This window comes from Oncorhynchus kisutch, linkage group LG3, assembly GCF_002021735.2.
Source record: "Oncorhynchus kisutch isolate 150728-3 linkage group LG3, Okis_V2, whole genome shotgun sequence".
Lineage (NCBI taxonomy): Eukaryota > Metazoa > Chordata > Actinopteri > Salmoniformes > Salmonidae > Oncorhynchus > Oncorhynchus kisutch.
The window spans coordinates 17,081,480-17,101,269 of NC_034176.2; the positions used below are offsets into that span (position 1 = coordinate 17,081,480).

The window sequence follows — 19,790 nt, forward strand, 5'->3', positions numbered from 1 at the left end:
TTATGTTCCGGGCCCCTGACCATCCACTCAAGAACAAATCATCCCACAGCTGAATCTAGTAGAATCCTGCAGTATGGTATCCTGTCACTTTTTTCTCTCTTCTGTCAATTCTGTCCAGTTGTCTCTTTTAACAAATTAATTACATTTTTCTAGAGACTACATGTTGATCAGCTGTTTCTTTCCTTATATACATTATGTAATCACTGTGTTCAAAGAAGACTATATGATTTCTATCAGTTTATCTTCTGAATGAGTGAGTGTAGCCTATTTAGTTGTCGAAATTCCTCAGTCTGGAGTGGTATTCGGGAGCTTTTAATCTGCACAGTTTTGTGTGGGTGAAATAATGCCTTTATGGGGAGGAAGTGGGTCCCAGCGCACGCACAGACACACACACACACACACACACCCCCCCCAAAAGGCTTCTCCAAACATATTGCCTCCCTGCCAAAGATGGAGCATATATTTGTTCATCAACACTCTGGGGTCGTTTTGGACAGGACAGGATTACTTGTGTGGATGGGCCCCTGGGAGGAGATCATGGCCAGTATTCACAAAGCATCTCAGAGAAGCAGTGCTTATCTAGGATCAGATTGGATCCTAATGAATAGGATTATATGAACTGTGGGGGAACTGATCCTAGATCAGCACTCCTACTGAGATACTTTATGAATATGGGCCCAGGGCATAGCATAATGCAGCAGGGGTAGTAATAGTATCATCAGTCATTGATAGCCAGCTCTGTGTGGGGGCAGACAATGTCTAGCTACTCCTGGGCAGAGCATGGTTCAAAGTAGAGGTCGACCAGCATGGCCGATTTAATTAGGGCCGATTTCAAGTTTTCATAACAATCGGTAATCGTCATTTTTGGACACCGATTATGGCCGATTACATTGCACTCCACGAGGAGACTGCGTGGCAGGCTGACCACCTGTTACGAGTGTGCAGCAAGGAGCCAAAGTACGGTGCTAGCTAGCATTAACCTTATAAAAAAACAATAAATCTTAACATAATCACTAGTTAACTACACATGGTTGAGGATATTACTAGTTTATCTAGCATGTCCTATAATCAATGCGGTTCCTGTTAATTTATCATCAAATCACAGCTTACTTCGCCAAATGGGTGATGATCAACAAAATGGAGTCGTGGTCAGCTTTTCCGAAAGGAGGGCGGGGCAGGGCCTTATATGTGTCGCGGAAGTTGGAATAGCAATGATCCAAGGTTTTTCCCGCCCTGGTTGCGCAATCGATATGCTGATAAAATTTAGGGAGTCTTGTTTTCAGATTAGCCTTGTTAAAATCCCCAGCTACAATGAATGCAGCCTCCGGATATATGGATTCCAGTTTGCAAAGAGTCAAATAAAGTTCGTTCAGAGCCATCGATGTGTCTGCTTTGGTTGGGAATATATACGGCTGTGATTATAATCGAAGAGAATTCCCTTGGTAGATAATGCGGTCTACATTTGATTGTGAGGAATTCTAAATCAGGTGAACAGAAGGACTTGAGTTCCTGTATGTTGTTTTGGCCACACCACGTCCCGTTAACCATAAAGCATACACCCCCGCCCCTCTTCTTACCAGAAAGATGTTTGTTTCTGTCAGCGCGATGCGCGGAGAAACCAGCTGGCTGCACTGTCTCCGATAGCGTCTCTCCAGTGAGCAATCTTTCTGTGAAGCAAAGAACGTTACAGTCTGATGTCCCTCTGGAATGCTACCCTTGCTCGGATTTCATCAACCTTGTTGTCAAGAGACTGGACATTGGCGAGGAGAATGCTAGGGAGTGGTGCACGATGTGCCCGTCTCCGGAGTCTGACCAGAAGACCGCTTCGTTTTCCCCTTTTTTGAAGTAATTTTTTGGGGTCGCCGGCTGGGATCCATGCCGTTGTCCTGGGTGAAAGGCAGAACACAGGGTCCGCTTCGCGAAAGTCATATTCTTGGTCGTACTGATGGTGAGTTGACGCTGCTCTTATGTTCAGTAGTTCTTCTCGACTGTATGTAATGAAACCTAAGATGACCTGGGGTACCAATGTAAGAAATAACACGTAAAAAAAACAAAAAACTGCATAGTTTCCTAGGAACGCGAAGCGAGGCGGCCATCTCTGTCGGCGCCGGAAGGCACTGGTATCTCTAAAAAATAATATATTTTTTTAATTATTTATTTTGGGGGTTGTGAGTTGACACCGGCACGCTGCCGGAGAGGCCACAAGCATGACCCCTGACCTGCCCCCTCAGAAGTAGAACTCAACCCCTCACAGGAATTGTCCCCCTCCCCAAGATTGTTTATCCTGAAATGTAGGTGCAGTGCTGTTCTCTAGTCTAGCACATGACATCAGAAACTGCTCAGCTCAGTACAACAGTGATGACTTAATAGTCTGAATAGGTTTCTGGCAGACTGTTAGTATATCGGAGGTTGAAATGTCAGGCACAATGAGGAAAGGTTTGGGGAGGAAGTCCTAATACTACAGACTACTGGGTCAGACCCGTCTGCACAGACAGCACATTCACTCCAGGAGTGAGGATTGTTGTTTGTCACTTCACTGAGTTTTGTCTAACCTAAATATCCCAGGAGAAAGTGTGATGTATTGTAGTGAACAAGTAGGCTACCACAGTAAACAAGGTCTGTCCCTGACAAAAAAAGGAAAATTGGTTGACCTAGGGAGAGAAAAAAAACGTGTTTTTTAAATTGTATTTTTATAAAATAAACTATATGTATTGAGCTTGTCTGATGCTTTAACCACACTGTTTGATGAAATAAGAAACGCATGACTCCAGAGGGAGCCAGAGATCAAGATAACCAGTATAAAAAAAGCCTTAACCTGACCATCCTCCTTTCGCTCCTGCTGGCTTTGCAGATTCTGCTGTTACTCTCCTGAAGTTGGCAGTAATAGGCTACAAGGAGTCTGCAACCTTTCTCATGTGGAATGACCATTTATCTTACTATTTCTACCGATCTGCGTGCCAGTTATGGTTTTCATATGCACATTTTCGTGGAACAGTTTCATATTTATAATAACGTCTTCGTATCTCAATCATTGTCATGTGGTTATTTACATTTCTATCCAAATAAAAATGATACAAACCCAAAAACGAACTATGTCAAAATAGCCTACATAAATACAACAAATAAAAACATTGCATCCTGCAGGTAGAATATATCCTATAAATCACATTGGCTACCGCATAGCCTATCTGCGACAAACTTGAGTCCGCAGAGATTCCTGTGCCAGTGAGCTCGGGACAGACACGGCTGTAGGCTATTTGTGCAAGGGATAAGAGCTCATCAGGTAGGCCAATTTTATGACGTTTCCACTGGATCAGAGCATGACATTTTTCCCTTTCATGCTGAGTGGTTATCGAAAAGGAGAGAGATGGAAATATTAGTAAAATACATTGACAAACTATTGTCATTCTCAATGGATCTAAAAACAAACTTTGTTTGCTTGCTGTTTTAGGTTAAGAAAAATTACTTTGAGAAGCTCCACAGTGTTACGGTTTTCTTGTGTCGAAGGAGAGGCGGACCAAAACGCAGCGTGGTGATTATTCATGGTTCTTTAATAAAGAAACTATACATGAATAGACCAACTAAACCAAGAAATGTGCACAACCAAAACAGCCCTATCTGGTGCAAACACAGAGACAGGAACAATCACCCACAAACCCCAACACCAAACAGGCTACCTAAATATGGTTCCCAATCAGAGACAATGACTAACACCTGCCTCTGATTGAGAACCATATCAGGCCAAACACAGAAACAGACAAACTAGACACACAACATAGAATGCCCACTCAGATCACACCCTGACCAAACAAAACATAGAAACATACAAAGCAAACTATGGTCAGGGTGTGACACACAGCTCATTAGTGGTGGTGCGTTAAGCCAATCATAAATACTATCAGATCCCCAGATGGGCACATTCATATGTCTACATTTACATGCAGGCCAAGTAGCCTATAGGCTTACTACTATGCGTAATCAGGTGCATGTCCTTACTCAACATTGACAGGAGCACTCCAAACAAGAGACACTGACTAAATTGACAACTTGTCAATGGAATTAAATAAACAAACTTGTTTCTCACAAGCATAGGTTGTGTGTTCTGCAAACAACATGTCCACTCTGACAATAAGAACGGTAAAATACTGGAATAATAATATATTCAAATCAAATTTTAGTCTAGGTAATTGAGGTAATATGTACATGTAGGTAGAGTTAAAATGACTATATATAAATAATAAACCAGAGAGTAGCAGCAGCGTAACAGAGGGGTCTGGGTAGACCTTTGATTAACTGTTCAGGAGTCTTATGGCCTGGGGGAAGAAGCTATTAAGCCTTTTGGACCTAGACTTGGCACTCCGCTACCGCTTGCCGTGCGGTAGCCTGAGAGAACAGTCTATGACTAGGGTGGGGGGAGTTTTTGACCATTTTTAGGGCCTTCCTCTGACACCTCCTGGTATAGAGGTCCTGGATGGAAGAAGCGTGGCCCCAGTGAGGTACTGAATGCATTAACAGAAATTAACGTAACCAAACAAACATTGTAGATTTGAAATTATAGGAATTAACAGTAAATGTACTAATGGTGATGTATGTAAGGGGGAATTGATAGACACTAACAACCAAACACAAACAATTCACACAATGAAGTTATGAAACAAATTGATGGGAGAGAGGGCATTCTGGAGAGAGATGTGCATCTTAACCACATCCCCTTCTTCTTGGACTGCCATCCAGCGGCTTGCGCAATGGATTAGTCTCGGGCCCATATATATTTCCTACTGCTCGACAAAAGATTATTGTTTGACCAACAGCCTATCAAATAAAACAATCGACCAGTCGACTAATTGGGGTCAGCCCTACAGTAAACAGCCCTGGTAATGTTTGTCTGATGATCTGTGCCTTTCGGCTTGCGCTCTGGACTGAACTAAAGGCTCATTTGTCATGTAGGAATTTACACACAGGTATAGGTTAGGCTATGGGGAAAGGGGACCCTTCTTTCCTAACCTAATAATGCTTACCCCTGGCTTTTACGTCAAATTAGTGGTGGGAAAACACATTTTTCCAATTTGGAGATGAAAAACCACAAGCTTCCTGCGTTGTTTCCTGCGTTGTTTACGATCTGTACCTAGAGTTGCTCTTTAAAGTCGTCTTTGAACTTGAGTCTGAGTGCTCTACTCAGAATTCCTTTGTATTTATATAAACACTTTGGATAATGGACTTTTTGTGCTTTGGAGAGAAAAGGTCATCTTTCTCGCATCACAGTGCTGTTGTGTGACACTCGCACTGAAACGCAGACCTTTGGGACATAACTGCATTGTTTGGTTTATCCAATGCCCAAAATGTCTGAAGACGGAGCACATTTTTGATTGTTAGTGTTAAAGGGATACTTCGGGATTTTGGCAATGAGGCCCTTTATCTACTTCCCCAGAGTCGGATGAACTCGTTGATACCATATTTATGTCTCTGTGTACAGTTATAAGGAAGTTGCTAACTAGCATGCTAAATACTTCCAGTCATTGTGCATCTGCTAGCATGCTAAAACTAAAATACTGAGGTTCATTCTTTTTACCACATGGTTATAAAAATGTATCTATACTAAGTCTAAACACTTTAAGATACTGTATCAAAGAAGAAATCAGACAAAAGATTGATGCAATGGTGTGCGGCGGTAGGCAGTTAACTGTTTGTAATATAACAGCTCTCCAGTGAAGACTTCTCTTTTGATCCAGGTTGGCTCTTCACACTGCCTTAGGGGATGCACTCCCGCTGGCCTATACACCATGGACTGACTGCACTAAAAGACCGATAAACACCCTCTGCTCTGTCAGTAGAACATTTTATTTTACAGAGGCTGTACAGTAATTTATGTAGGCATATAAACTCAGAAAAAAAGAAACATCTCTTTTTCAGGACCCTGTCTTTCAAATATAATTAGTAAAATTCAGATAATTTCACAGATCTTTATTGTAAAGGGTTTAAACACTGTTTCCCATGCTTGTTCAATGAACCATAAACAATTAATGAACATGCACCTGTGGAACGGTCGTTAAGACACTAACAGCTTACAGACGGTAGGCAATTAAGGTCACAGTTATGAAAACTTAGCACACTAAAGAGGCCTTTCTACTGACTGAAAAACACCAAAAGAAAGATGCCCAGGGTACCTGCGCATCTGCATGAACGTGCCTGTAGGCATGCTGCAAGGAGGCATGAGGACTGCAGATGTGGCCAGGGCAATAAATTGTGATGTCCGTACTGTGAGACCTCTCAGACAGTGCTACAGGGAGACAGGATGGACAGCCGATCTTCCTCGCAGTGGCAGACCACGTGTAACAACACCTGCACAGGATCGGTACATCTGAACAGGAATGCAAGTACAGGAATGCAACAACAACTGACCGAGTTACACCAGGAATGCACAATCCCTCCATCCGTGCTCAGACTGTCAGCAATAGGCTGAGAGAGGCTGGACTGAGGGTTTTGTCTCACCAGGGGTGATGGTCAAATTTGCGTTTCTCGTCGAAGGAATGAGCATTACACCGAGGCCTGTACTATGGAGCGGGATGGATTTGCAGGCGGAGGGTCCGTCATGGTCTGGGGCGCTGTGTCACAGCATCATAGGACTGAGTTTGCTGTCGTTGCAGGCAATCTCAATGCTATTTTTATTTATTTTATTTTATTTTTCCTTTATTTAACCAGGTAGGCAAGTTGAGAACAAGTTCTCATTTACAATTGCGACCTGTCCAAGATAAAGCAAAGCAGTTCGACAGATACAACGACACAGAGTTACACATGGAGTAAAACAAACATACAGTCAATAATACAGTATAAACAAGTCTATATACAATGTGAGCAAATGAGGTGAGAAGGGAGGTAAAGGCAAAAAAAGGCCATGGTGGCAAAGTAAATACAATAAAGCAAGTAAAACACTGGAATGGTAGTTTTGCAATGGAAGAATGTGCAAAGTAGAAATAAAAATGGGGTGCAAAGGAGCAAAATAAATAAATAAATAAAATACAGTTGGGAAAGAGGTAGTTGTTTGGGCTAAATTATAGGTGGGCTATGTACAGGTGCAGTAATCTGTGAGCTGCTCTGACAGTTGGTGCTTAAAGCTAGTGAGGGAGATAAGTGTTTCCAGTTTCAGAGATTTTTGTAGTTCGTTCCAGTCATTGGCAGCAGAGAACTGGAAGGAGAGGCGGCCAAAGAAAGAATTGGTTTTGGGGGTGACTAGAGAGATATACCTGCTGGAGCGTGTGCTACAGGTGGGAGATGCTATGGTGACCAGCGAGCTGAGATAAGGGGGGACTTTACCTAGCAGGGTCTTGTAGATGACATGGAGCCAGTGGGTTTGGCGACGAGTATGAAGCGAGGGCCAGCCAACGAGAGCGTACAGGTCGCAATGGTGGGTAGTATATGGGGCTTTGGTGACAAAACGGATTGCACTGTGATAGACTGCATCCAAATGGTTGAGTATGGTATTGGAGGCTATTTTGTAAATGACATCGCCAAAGTCGAGGATTGGTAGGATGGTCAGTTTTACAAGGGTATGTTTGGCAGCATGAGTGAAGGATGCTTTGTTGCGAAATAGGAAGCCAATTCTAGATTTAACTTTGGGTTGGAGATGTTTGATATGGGTCTGGAAGGAGAGTTTACAGTCTAACCAGACACCTAAGTATTTGTAGTTGTCCACGTATTCTAAGTCAGAGCCGTCCAGAGTAGAGATGTTGGACAGGCGGGTAGGTGCAGGTAGCGATCGGTTGAAGAGCATGCATTTAGTTTTACTTGTATTTAAGAGCAATTGGAGGCCACGGAAGGAAGGATGCATGCTATGCATTACAGGGAAGACATTCTCCTCCATCATGTGGTGCCCTTCCTGCAGGCTCATCCTGACATAACTCTCCAGCATGACAATGGCACCAGCCATACTGCTCGTTCTGTGCGTGAATTCCTGCAAGACAGGAATGTCAGTGTTCTGCCATGGCCAGTGAAGAGCCCGGATCTCAATCTGGGACCTGTTGGATCGGAGGGTGAGGGCTAGGGCCATTCCCCCCCAGAAATGTCCGGGAACTTGAAGGTGCCTTGGTGGAAGACCTCTCACAGGGTGTCAAATCGGAGGGCCTGTTGTCCGGACCTCTGGCAGTCTCTATGGGTGTGCCACAGGTTTCAGTTCTCGGGCCGACCCTTTTGTCTGTATACATTAATGATGTCGCTCTTGCTGCTGGTGATTATCTGATCCACTTCTACGTAGACAACACCATTCTGTATACCTCTGGCCCTTCTTTTGACACTGTGTTAACAAACCTCCAGACAAGCTTCAATGCCATACAACACTCCTTCCGTGGCCTCCAACTGCTCTTAAATGCAAGTAAAACTAAATGCATGCTCTTTAACCAATCGCTGCCCGCACCTGCCCGCCCGCCCGTCACTACGCTGGACGGTTCTAACTCAGAATATGTGGACAACTACAAATACCTAGGTGTCTGGTTAGACTGTAAACTCTCCTTCCAGACTCACATTAAGCATCTCCAATCCAAAATTTAATCTAGAATATGCTTCCTATTTGGCAACAAAGCATCCTTCCCTCATGCGGCCAAATATACCCTCGTAAAACTGACTATCCTACTGATTCTTGACTTTGACGATGTCATTTACAAAATAGCCTCCAACACTCTACTGGAGACAGTCTATCACCGTGCCATCCGTTTTGTCACCAAAGCCCCATATACTACCCACCACTGCGACCTGTATGCTCTCCAGCCAACGAGAGCATACAGGTCGCCAAACCCACTGGCTCCGGGTCATCTGTAAGTCTTTGCTAGGTAAAGCTCCGCCTTATCTCAGCTCACTAGTCACTATAGCAGCACCCACCCCGTAGCACGCGCTCCAGAATAAGGTAAAACATAACTTAGTCCGCAAATGTTAATGAGGGAAGTCCCTGTTTACATGTACAAGTATTTGTATTTAAAGAATAGAACTGACAGAAATGGTTGAAATTAGCCTAGTCTTGGGTAACAATACTTAACACGTGTATTTCAGGTACCTTCAATTCATTCAGAATTTAAAGAATTCAAAATAATGTGATTTATTTATTTGAACCAACATTTTAGGCTTGAAGAAATGTCAGCTAGTCAAGGCAGACTTATGGCGATGCCTTCTGAAAGCTAGCCAGCGGAGGATGCAACCAGAGGATATTCCTGGAGACAGCCAAATGCAGTGTAAACTGTCTCCAGACCTCTACGCATCACTTTCTCATTTTGACAGCATTCTCTTCCTGCTTGTTTGAAGTGATCTTGTCGTGTTGATGTGCTTTCATATTATCTATTGGCCTTTCTGTGGTTGAGCTATGGTAGCTAGCTTAGCAAAACCCATTATTAGCCGAAATTGTTCTAAAAGCCAGAAGTTAAGTATTACACACTATCAGAATATTCTCATGTAATTGAATGCAGTGATTGTCTGTTTTCTCCTTCCTCCGTGAGAAGGTTTGAGGCGATAAATGAGGGAGCTCAGAGGTACGCCTTCTTGTTGGAGCCTTATCTTTCCCACAGAGGCAGAAATAAGAGTGAAGCGTATCTCTCGGTGTATCAACTTAGAACAGATACCGACACAGAGAGAACAAGCATGGATTTCGTAGTCTGTCAGGTCTGCTTCTACCTTTCTCTCATTACCTGTTTGTTTATGTAGAATGCAATGTGTAGCTCATCTCAAACTCATCATTTAGGTGAAGCCAGAGCCAAGGGGTTGTCTACCTTTTTCATTTTAAGATTGTTCCTCCTTTCTGAAGATCATATGTACATTGTTCGGGATTATAATATAACCGCAAAGGTCTACCTTTTGGAATTTGATTGAATTGTGCCGCAATGACTTACATGCAAATTCCTCTCCCCCTCCCCAGAGCTCCCTCCTGAGAGGGTGGGTCGCAGGCGCAGCATGCCGGGCAGCGCTCTGGACAAAAGACCCTCCATGGAGCCGGCCACCTCTACCCCATTCAAAGTCACGGTGAGCATTCAACAGTACACCTAGTCTACTGCTCCCTCTCTCTAGTCCCCCCCTCCCATCTCGAGCTCTCTTCCCATCCCCCCTCTCAAATTCAAATTGTTTTATTGCAATGAAATACAATTGTACATGGATGATAGTTACACTGTATTACTTGTAAATTACTGTATATATAATGTAACTCTTCAGGGAATTAATGGTCATGGGATGTCCCTCAGACTATGGCAACCATATACATATCTGGCAGTAATATTTGTGGTTCTCCCTCACCCAGAATAATTCCCGCATTATGTCATTAGTAAATGCACAGAATTTGGGAATTGATTGAGATATTTTCTAGAAAAAATCTTCTCTTATTTAGGAATATTTCACACAGTAGATCAAAAAGTGTCTCTACCTCCCCTGTCGTGCAGTGACCACATAGACACTCCTCTTTGAGTAGCCATGTGTTTTTGTCTGTCCCTTTTTCTATAGCCAATTTGTGGTCACTGAGCCTGTATTTGGTCAGGATCCGTCTCTGTTTTGTATCTCTGAGAGTAGAGATATTCTGCCAATTTGTATGTTCTTTTGAGGGCCAAATTTAGTTTATTCAGTGTTTTTGTTTCATTTTCCCAATTTGTCAAATAGGTTTTCATTTATGTAACAATTTGATTGATTTCCTTGTGTGTTTAAAATATAGGGTTATAGTTTTTTTTAAACAGCTGACATAGGGGACTCTTTTCAGGGTTCAACTCTTTGGTTTCCAGTGCTTTGATTTGTAAGGCTGTTAATTTCAAAATGTCAGTGTCCTTTTCTTTATATTTACAATGAAAGAGAATCATCCAAGTTCCACTCTGCATGGATTATTTGGAACTCTCTTTTGGATATTTAGGATAATTCTGCAGAATTCTGTGTGTCGATTTTCTATTGGGTTTTATCAATGCCTATAATCGTAATTACAGGTTGGACCCCAAACCGTGCTTCCATATACTGGAATTGGTGAAATTACACTACTGAATATTTTGCCCCAGATTTGGATAGGAATATTTATTTTAGAGAATTGTAATTTTATGGACTAAAATACTTCACAAGGTTTTTCTTTTAGTGCATTCACTGCCAGACCAAATCCACCACAGGCACTGATTTTTTTTGTCCCTGGTAGTTGTACCTGGGACTAAATTTGAATGAGTGTCTGCTGCTCTGATTCCTGGCCTTTTTCTGGAAAATCAGAGCTTTGGTTTTCTGAAAGTTATTGTTGATTGCCCCACTGATGCTGTATTCTCAAAGAATGTTAAGTTGTTCCTGTAGACCTTGCTCTGTTCGTGACAGTAGGACAATGTCACCTGTGTCGAGCAGGAATCTGACCTCCTCATCCTTGAGGGTGAGTCCAGGGGCTGCAGATCGGTCCAACAACACTGCTAGTTCATTGATGTAGATGTTGAACAGGGTTGGACTTAAACTGCACCCTTGTCTCAACTCTCGCCCTTGAGCAAAAAAATGTTATTTTATTGTTCAGTTTAATGCTACATGTGTTTCAGTAAATACATTTTATGATGTATACTTTACCTCCAATGCCGCTTTGGAGGGTTTTGTAATATAATCCATAATTCCATATGGAATCAAAAGCATTCTTAAAATCAACAAATGTGCAAATATTTTTCCTCTGCATTTCTGATGTACTTGTTGGTTTATTAGTGTGTAATGTTTGTATGTGGTCTGTTCTGAGTTTGGGTAGAAAGACATTCTTTTTTTGTTGTTGCTGTGAGCAAGGTCTGTATTCAGAATACAGCAGAACAGTTTCCCTATGTTACTTGTGACACATATTCACCTATAGTTATTAGGGTCTAATTTGTCAAATTTTTATGTATGGGGGTTATGAATCCCTGGTTCCAAATATCAGGGAAGCAGCCACACTTCAAAACCAGGTTGAATAATTTTAATAAGGTTTCCTGCAACTCAGGAGTAATGTGTTTAAGCATTTAATTCCTGATGCTGCCTTTCCAGGTTTTGTATTTGGGGTTTAAAGTAATGTCTTCTGATGGTATTATTCCATAGACTTTCAAAGTGATCTATCCAAATGTTGCCGTTTATTTATCCTTTTTTCATTTAGATCATTCCATTTCTCCCAGAACGGGTTTCCATCAATGAAGTCTTCATTCTCTTTTAGAGTGTTTTCAAAATGCTTCCGTTTCTTCCATCTTAGGTTTTGTTTGTATTCTTTCAATGTATCAAATCAAAACAATTTAATTTGTCACATACATCTGAATACAACAGGTGTAGACCTTACTGTAAAATGCTTACTTACAAGCCCTTAACCAACAATGCCGTTTTAAGAATATAAGAGCAAATATTTACAAAATAAGCTAAAGTAACAATACGGCTATGTACAGGGGGTACCAGTACCAAATCAATGTGCGGGGATACATGTTTGAGGTATAATTGAGGTAATATGTACATGCTGGGCTGAATACCGGATTTTACGATATAACGGTATTGCTGCACATACCGGTTTTGGTTTTACTTCTATAACGGTATTTGAATGGTTAAATGTGATACGCTATGTATAAAGTCAATTTGTATAGTTTACTTCACTTCTTGAGTCATCTATATCCGTTCTCTCTCCATTCCGTTTTCCACACAGACCTAGCCCCGCCCCCTGTCTCTCAAGGAGTGAATTTGTTGTTCCTCTACCACGAGTCACTTGCATTCAGTTTCTGCATGGTAAATGCTGCAGATGAAACAATGTTGATGAAAATTAATGCTGTTTTCACTTTGCTTCTTAATATACATCCACTGGACTTCTACAATTACGCTTCGTGTTTCTTACATCTGCAAACAGCTAGTTTGTCTTATCTTAGTAAGTTGGGCCTAAATCTTGTTAGCTGCTATTGCTAGCTAGCTAGCTAGCTAATAAATGTACTGAGTCAGAGCAAACATGACTAACTATACAGCCTGATAATACTAGTGATGGTGTACACCTGCATGTTTGTTGTGCAACAGTACCTTCTAAATCAGAGGACAACGCAAGGCAAGAATGTTAGCTACATGAAGTAGCTAAAAGAGAAACAAAGATCAAAGTGCCCACTATTATATTCAAACTATATAATTTTTATGGTCATTCTATATCCATGATTCCAACAGTTCATCTAAAGTGTTTTGCTCTAAATCACAAGTCAAATCGCAGTTGCAACATTTGGTCAAAATGTAGGTCTAGATTGTTTGCCCATATCATGCCGCCCTCCGTGACAGTGTGGAAATTATCTCAAATGAGTGCAAGAAATTTAGAAATGGATGAAAATGCTGACTTTTTTGGTGGGGTTGAATTGAACAGTATAAAACAATCAGAATAGAGGAAGACCCATATAAATCACTATAAATATATGTTTTGCCACCACCATCTGAGCGCAAATTTAAATGTTGTGAAAATTCTGTGCAACTTCCAGCATGCGTTTACTGTGAACACTGAGGCTGTACCCGCTTTAAGCTAAAGTTTTTTTTTAAGTGGCCAAGTAGGCTACTGTGGCTATTTGCTTATAATGACGATCTACCAGAGTAGCCTACCATCAATAACAATGGAGAAAATGCATCCTATAACATTTTAACATGTAAATAGCTGTTCTATTATTCAGCCTACAGGAACAGCTAATATGTGGTGTTCAATGTCCTATCCTACCGATCCTTGACTTTGGCGATGTCGTTTACAAAATAGCCTCCAACACTCTACTCAGCAAATTGGATGCAGTCTATCACAGTGCCATGCGTTTTGTCACCAAAGCCCCATATACTACCCACCACTGCGACCTGTATGCTCTCGTTGGCTGGCCCTCGCTTCATATTCATTGCCAAACCCACTGGCTCCATCTATAAGTCGTTGCTAGGTAAAGCCCCGCCTTGTCTCAGCTCACTGGTCACCATAGCAGCACCCACCCGGAGCACGGGCTCAAGCAGGTATATTTCACTGGTCACCCCAAAGCCAATTCCTCCCTTGGCTTCCTGTTCTCTGATGCCAATGACAGGAACGAATTGCAAAAATCACTGAAGCTGGAGACTCATATCTCCCTCACTAACTTTAAGCACCAGCTGTCCGAGCAGCTCACAGATCACTGCACCTGTACATAGCCCATCTGTAAATAGCCCATCTAACTACCTCTTCTCCATACTGTTATTTATTTTGTTGCTCCTTTGCACCCCTGTATCTCTACTTGCACATTTGTCTTCTGCACATCAATCACTCCAGTGTTTAATTGCTAAATTGTAATTATTTTGCCACTATGGCCTATTTATTGCCTTACCTCCCTTATCTTACCTCATTTGGACACACTGTATATAGACTTCTCTATTGTGGTATTGACTGTATGTTTGTTTATTCCATGTGTAACTAACTCTGTGTTGTTTGTGTCCCACTGCTTTGCTTTGTCTTGGCCAGGTCGCAGTTGTAAATGAGAACTTGTTCTCAACTGCCCTACCTGGTTAAATAAAGGTGAAATAATAATAAAAAATGTTAGCCTACATTCAATGGGACTTTTGGTGAAAAAAAGATGCTTGGCTTGACATTAACCTGTTTATCCACTTGTCCTTCAGACAAGGAGGTGACTAAAAATGTTGTTGTGTTTGTTTGATGCAAGAAACCACTTTACAAAATAAAATGCATAATTATTACCATACTAATTATTACAGAGAATCAAACAAATTATACTACCCTCTGCCTATTGGCTACTTAGCTTATTCAAGCCTGTCTCAAATTACAACATTGCCCCTTTCTAAGTCAAAAAACAAGCTCTTTACCTGACTCTTTTCAAAGATGTCTAGAAATATACACGTTTTGTACTCTTTTAGGAAGCAATCACTCCCCTATTACTGACTACAAAAGATCTATAACTGGGCTAATAACTCACTAGCTAGCAAAGGATATGAACAAAATGTGCACACGTGGCTACATGCAGCTCTTGCTTTGATCTCAAAACAAGTGCATCTACTCACAAAAGCTCATGCTGTAAACACAGTCCAGTTCAATGTAAATGGCACAGATCCATATATGACAATGGTCTATTTGCATATAGGCCTACTGCAGCTCTAATGGTTTATGCCACGCTGCTCTGTGTAGAGTGCGGGCGTGTCAAAGCAATTGACAATAGATGCAATACAACAAAATCTCTTGCATAGTTTTTGTTTCGGTATCTTACATTGAAAATGACTAATATTGTGTTGATTCGATCACAATTGCCACAGTAAAGGGAAAAGTTGATAGTGTTAACAGGGAAAACTCTAGAACAGGGGTCACCAACCTTCTTTGAATCAAAATGCAAGCTGAGATTTACTGCTCTGATGTTTAAAAAATACATTACTTAAGAAGAGAAAAAAAACATTACTTAAAAGTAAGCCTTGCATTGTTGTTTGGGCCATTTACAAAAAAAAATATTTCAAAATATATGATCACACCGGCAATAGAACCATTGTTGTATTACTTCTGAAATGCAGATGAGTGGGCATACATTTGAAATAATTTGGTTTTTATTTGTATTTTATTGGGCTGATAGTGCCTGTATCTGATGGTCAGTCTCAGTGGAGGGAGAGAGCAGCAGACTGAGGGTCCGCCTCTCAGCATCCCTCCACTCTCTCTTTCCTCTACTGACACTGACCAAAAAGGGAGATCGTCTTCCAGCTGATGGTGAAACTCGAGTCGCACTGCATTATTTCTGCCTCATGCACACATTTATATTGGTACTCCTATGAACATAGAAAGTTAAATATTCCACGATATTAACGACTATAGATCAGGCAGAGGCCCACCTGCTTTGCATGTTATTTTGGCATTAATATGAGTCACATATCAGTTTGCTGACAATGTAAATATATATATACATAACTGCAAGCATCTCACAACAATCACTATTTTGCTTTCCCTGCCTGCTATTCAGTGGAGAGGGGTGTGGTCCAAGTCTGGGTTTAAGGATTTAAAAAGTCTGTCTGAAAGGGTCTCAAAACATGTCTGCATGTGATGCATAATTCTCAACGCCGTTAAACTGGGATTCCTGGGGAGATCAAACGTTGTGGCTCAGCTAGACATATAGATGAGCCATCGACATTCACAACCAACAGAGGAGAATAGGTATGTGCTTGCCAAAATTATAGCATGCATTAAATTGTCTGGCAACTGTGAGACAGCACTGCAGGGCCATGACGAGTCAGCCGACTCCTTGAACACAGGCGTTTTCAATTGTATTTTTGAGGCCATGCGTGATGGAGATTACAGGGTACAAAAGAGCACTATTACTATCTGTGATTTACAGGAGACGTCAGTGGTCTCGTCAGTCTGTACAGATGCAAAAAGAATCTCCGACACCTTAGCTATAGCTTCTCTGTACACTTCATACATACAATCCCAAACTTTGTTTTAGATCATGCTTGATGTACCCTTAAATTGGTTGTTCTTCAAAATGCTGCGTTACTTGTTACCAGACAACAGTGTGTGTGAGAAGTTTTTGTAGAGGTGAAGGACTACTGATGTTGGCCTCTCCAACGCATCAAACAAGTCCTACCGGCACTGAATGTCAAGAAGTTGGCTGCACAAACCTACGACAGGGCAGCGGTGATGAGTGGTAATGTACGTGGTGTCCAAACACTACTGAAGGATTCCTTTTTCAGAACTCCAGTGTGCTACCAAGCTATGACCTGTGGGCAACCAGGAGAAGTTGAAAAGGGAGCTGTTTACTGTCTACCAGCATCCTGAGCTACAACACTGGAAAGACAGCACTTTCTTTATTGAAATCACTCTACGAGAACAACCTGTAGGAGGCCTTGTCTGACACGGTCTCTCTTCTCAAAATCATCACCACCACTCCGATGACAACTGCCAAGTCGGAGAGAAACTTTTCCACCCTTAAATTATAAAAAATGTCATACGCAACTCCATGGGCCAGAAAAGGTTAAATGCATTGGCCATGCTGTCAATCCAGTATGACTTCATACAGAGAATGCCAGACTTTGATGACAAAGTAATTGAGAAGTTTGCCCACAAGAAGGACCACCATGCCAACTTTATGTTCAAGTGAGCACAGCACAACAATGGTGAGTCCATAAATATGTCCAGTATGCTGCTGCATAAGTGATGACATATGCCAGGGAGATATGTATACTGTAGCTAAGAAAGTAATACTTTCCCCCCTTAGAACTTAGGTTACTGTTCTGACATGCTGGTGCACATGTAGCCTATAGCCTGTTTTAGGGAAATCTCATCTTAGAATATTGTAACAGTTTTCATTTGTCTGCTTATGTTCCCCCATTGTAACATCTTTCATTGCCTGCCTACATTCCCCCATTGTAAGAGCTTTCATTGTCTGCTTATTTGCCCCTACTGTTCGGACTTGGTGTACAGGGAGAATTCTGTAAGAACGGCCCATATTCTGAATTATGTCGCTGTCCATTTCAAAGTACTGAACGAATAGGCATATAGCCTACTGTTCAGACTTGGTTGTGCACATCTAGCCTATAGCTAGTTTTAGAGAAATGTAATCAGCTAATATTATAACAGCTTTCATTGCCGGCTTCCAGCCCCCATTGTAAGAGCTTTCATTGTCTGCTTATGTGCCCACGTTAATTTAGCCTACTGTTCGGATTTGGTGTACAGGGAGAATACTGTAAGAACGGCCCATGTTCTGAATTATGTCGCTGTGCTAAACAAATAGGCGGTATATAGGCTACATCCACCTCAGCTTGCTCATGTCTTTATCGAAATTACGGATTTCCTCTTAACCACTTATCGTCATATATGCCATAGTTTGTATATCTGCATTGTAATATTGCTTATATAGATCTATCTTATTAATAATTTTAGGCAATGTTAGAATTATGCATTCATTGTTTTTCTTACTTTGTGTGTTTATAATTACTGCTTTTCTCGACAAGGAGGGTGTTAAGTTACAGACCAAACAACATTATATTAAAATATCCCCTCCTCGTAACTATGTTTGCCTTTGACAGTCTCTTCCCATTCAAATATTTTTGTTCAACAAAAAGTTCAGTAAATAGACCTATGTAATTACAGTTCATATTGTGAGAGTTGTTTTGTTTGCTCAATGTGGCTGTCAGTGGGTCTGTATATTGTCTATAGAAGTGGATCTTCGTGATTGTATTGTCCTTCCTTTTCAGACCACATAGGCCTAATAAAATACTTCAAATGGTAGGCTAACCACTGACTCTGGGTCTCTCGCTCTCTCTTTCTCTCTCTGTGGTGACTTAAAGAAGAGTAGAGTTAAGGCCTCAACATCTTGCTGAATTTATCTGAATTAATATCGAAATGAATTTCTGTCGTTGTCCAATTTGAAAGTGATGAACGAATAGGCCTACTTCATCGCAGCTCATTTGCTTGCACTTGCTTATACTTAAGAGCTAAATGTTAAATATATAAGCATAAATATTGTGAATTTACTGAACATAAATGTAATAATGTTTGTGAATGGTTCAAATTAGAGGTCGGACGATTATGATTTTTCAACACCGATACCGATTATTGGAGGACAAAAAAAAGCCGATACCAATTAACCGGCCGATTTTAAAATAAAATAAAACAAATGTATACAGTGGGCAGAACAAGTATTTGATACACTGCCGATTTTGCAGGTTTTCCTACTTACAAAGCATGTAGAGGTCTGTAATTTTGATCAAAATTACAGACCTCTACATGCTTTGTAAGTAGGATTACTTAAAAATCATACAATGTGATTTTCTGGATTTTTGTTTTCGATTCCGTCTCTCACAGTTGAAGTGTACCTATGATAAAAAATAACAGACCTCTGCATGCTTTGTAAGTGAGAACCTGCAAAATCGGCAGTGTATCAAATACTTGTTCTCCCCACTGTATGTGTATATATATATACACACACACACACATTTTTGTAATAATGACAATAGCAACAATACTGAATGAACAATTAACACTTTTATTTTAACTTAATATAATACATATTATTGGCTTTTGGATGGGTGTTCTTAAGGTTGGTGGTATTTTTTTATTTAGCTGTTGCTGACCCCATGCTTACATCTTTATCACAAATAAGACACCTTGCTTTCCCTGGTGCCAATTCCATGTAATAGTCCCACACTGGTGCTCTGCTTTTCTCTGCCATCTGTAAAACACACACACAGCTCTGAAGTGACAATGATACTGAAGAGTCTGCTTAGGAGACAAATACTCTCAACTGTTTGAAAAAAATAGAGTTTAAGTTACCTGTGATGAATGTTGAAAACAAAAACTGTAATTTCCATATGCAGGACATGGACATGGTAAGAATTGACGACCAAAGTGCGAGTCATAATTCCCATGACACCTAGCAAAATCTGAAAAGCGGTTCCTTCATTCATTTATTCCATAGGATATTTTTAGATTAACTTAAAATAAGGTCTGTTTCGTGTAGGCTTACACCACCTTGCCAATTTTATAACTGTAGATATCCATAGGACAAGGTAACTGATCAATATTGGCTAAATATAAGCAAAGATCTTTTTTTTTGTAGAGTGGATTTATGAAAATATTTTGACAAACGTTACCTTTTCCTAGTGAGATTTACACAGGTATCAATACGCAGAGGCGGTTTAAGCCTGCACGAAACCCAGACCTTATTTGAAGTAGATCAAGACATTCTCTATGGAAGACATGAACGGTAAAATAACGAACCCCTTTCAAGTTCAGCCGCAAGTTATTACAGGAATTATAACCCGTCGACTATTTCTCTCTAAACCATATACCTTTGACTATTACGAGCCTGCTGCTGCCTACCACCCCTCGGTCAGACTGCTCTATCAAATCATAGACTTAACTA

At 41.0% G+C, this 19,790-nt stretch overlaps 1 protein-coding gene across 3 annotated transcripts in view; it reads left to right on the forward strand.

Annotated features, from left to right (window-relative positions):
- The window catches only part of dab2ipa (DAB2 interacting protein a), a 116,934-nt gene that overhangs the window by 27,802 nt on the left and 69,342 nt on the right, over positions 1–19,790 (forward strand). For all 3 annotated transcript variants that reach the window (XM_031817885.1, XM_031817874.1, XM_020468523.2), the window contains one exon: positions 9,893–9,996. In XM_031817885.1, coding sequence (XP_031673745.1) covers positions 9,893–9,996 — 104 coding nt within the window. The remainder of the gene's footprint in view (positions 1–9,892; positions 9,997–19,790) is intronic.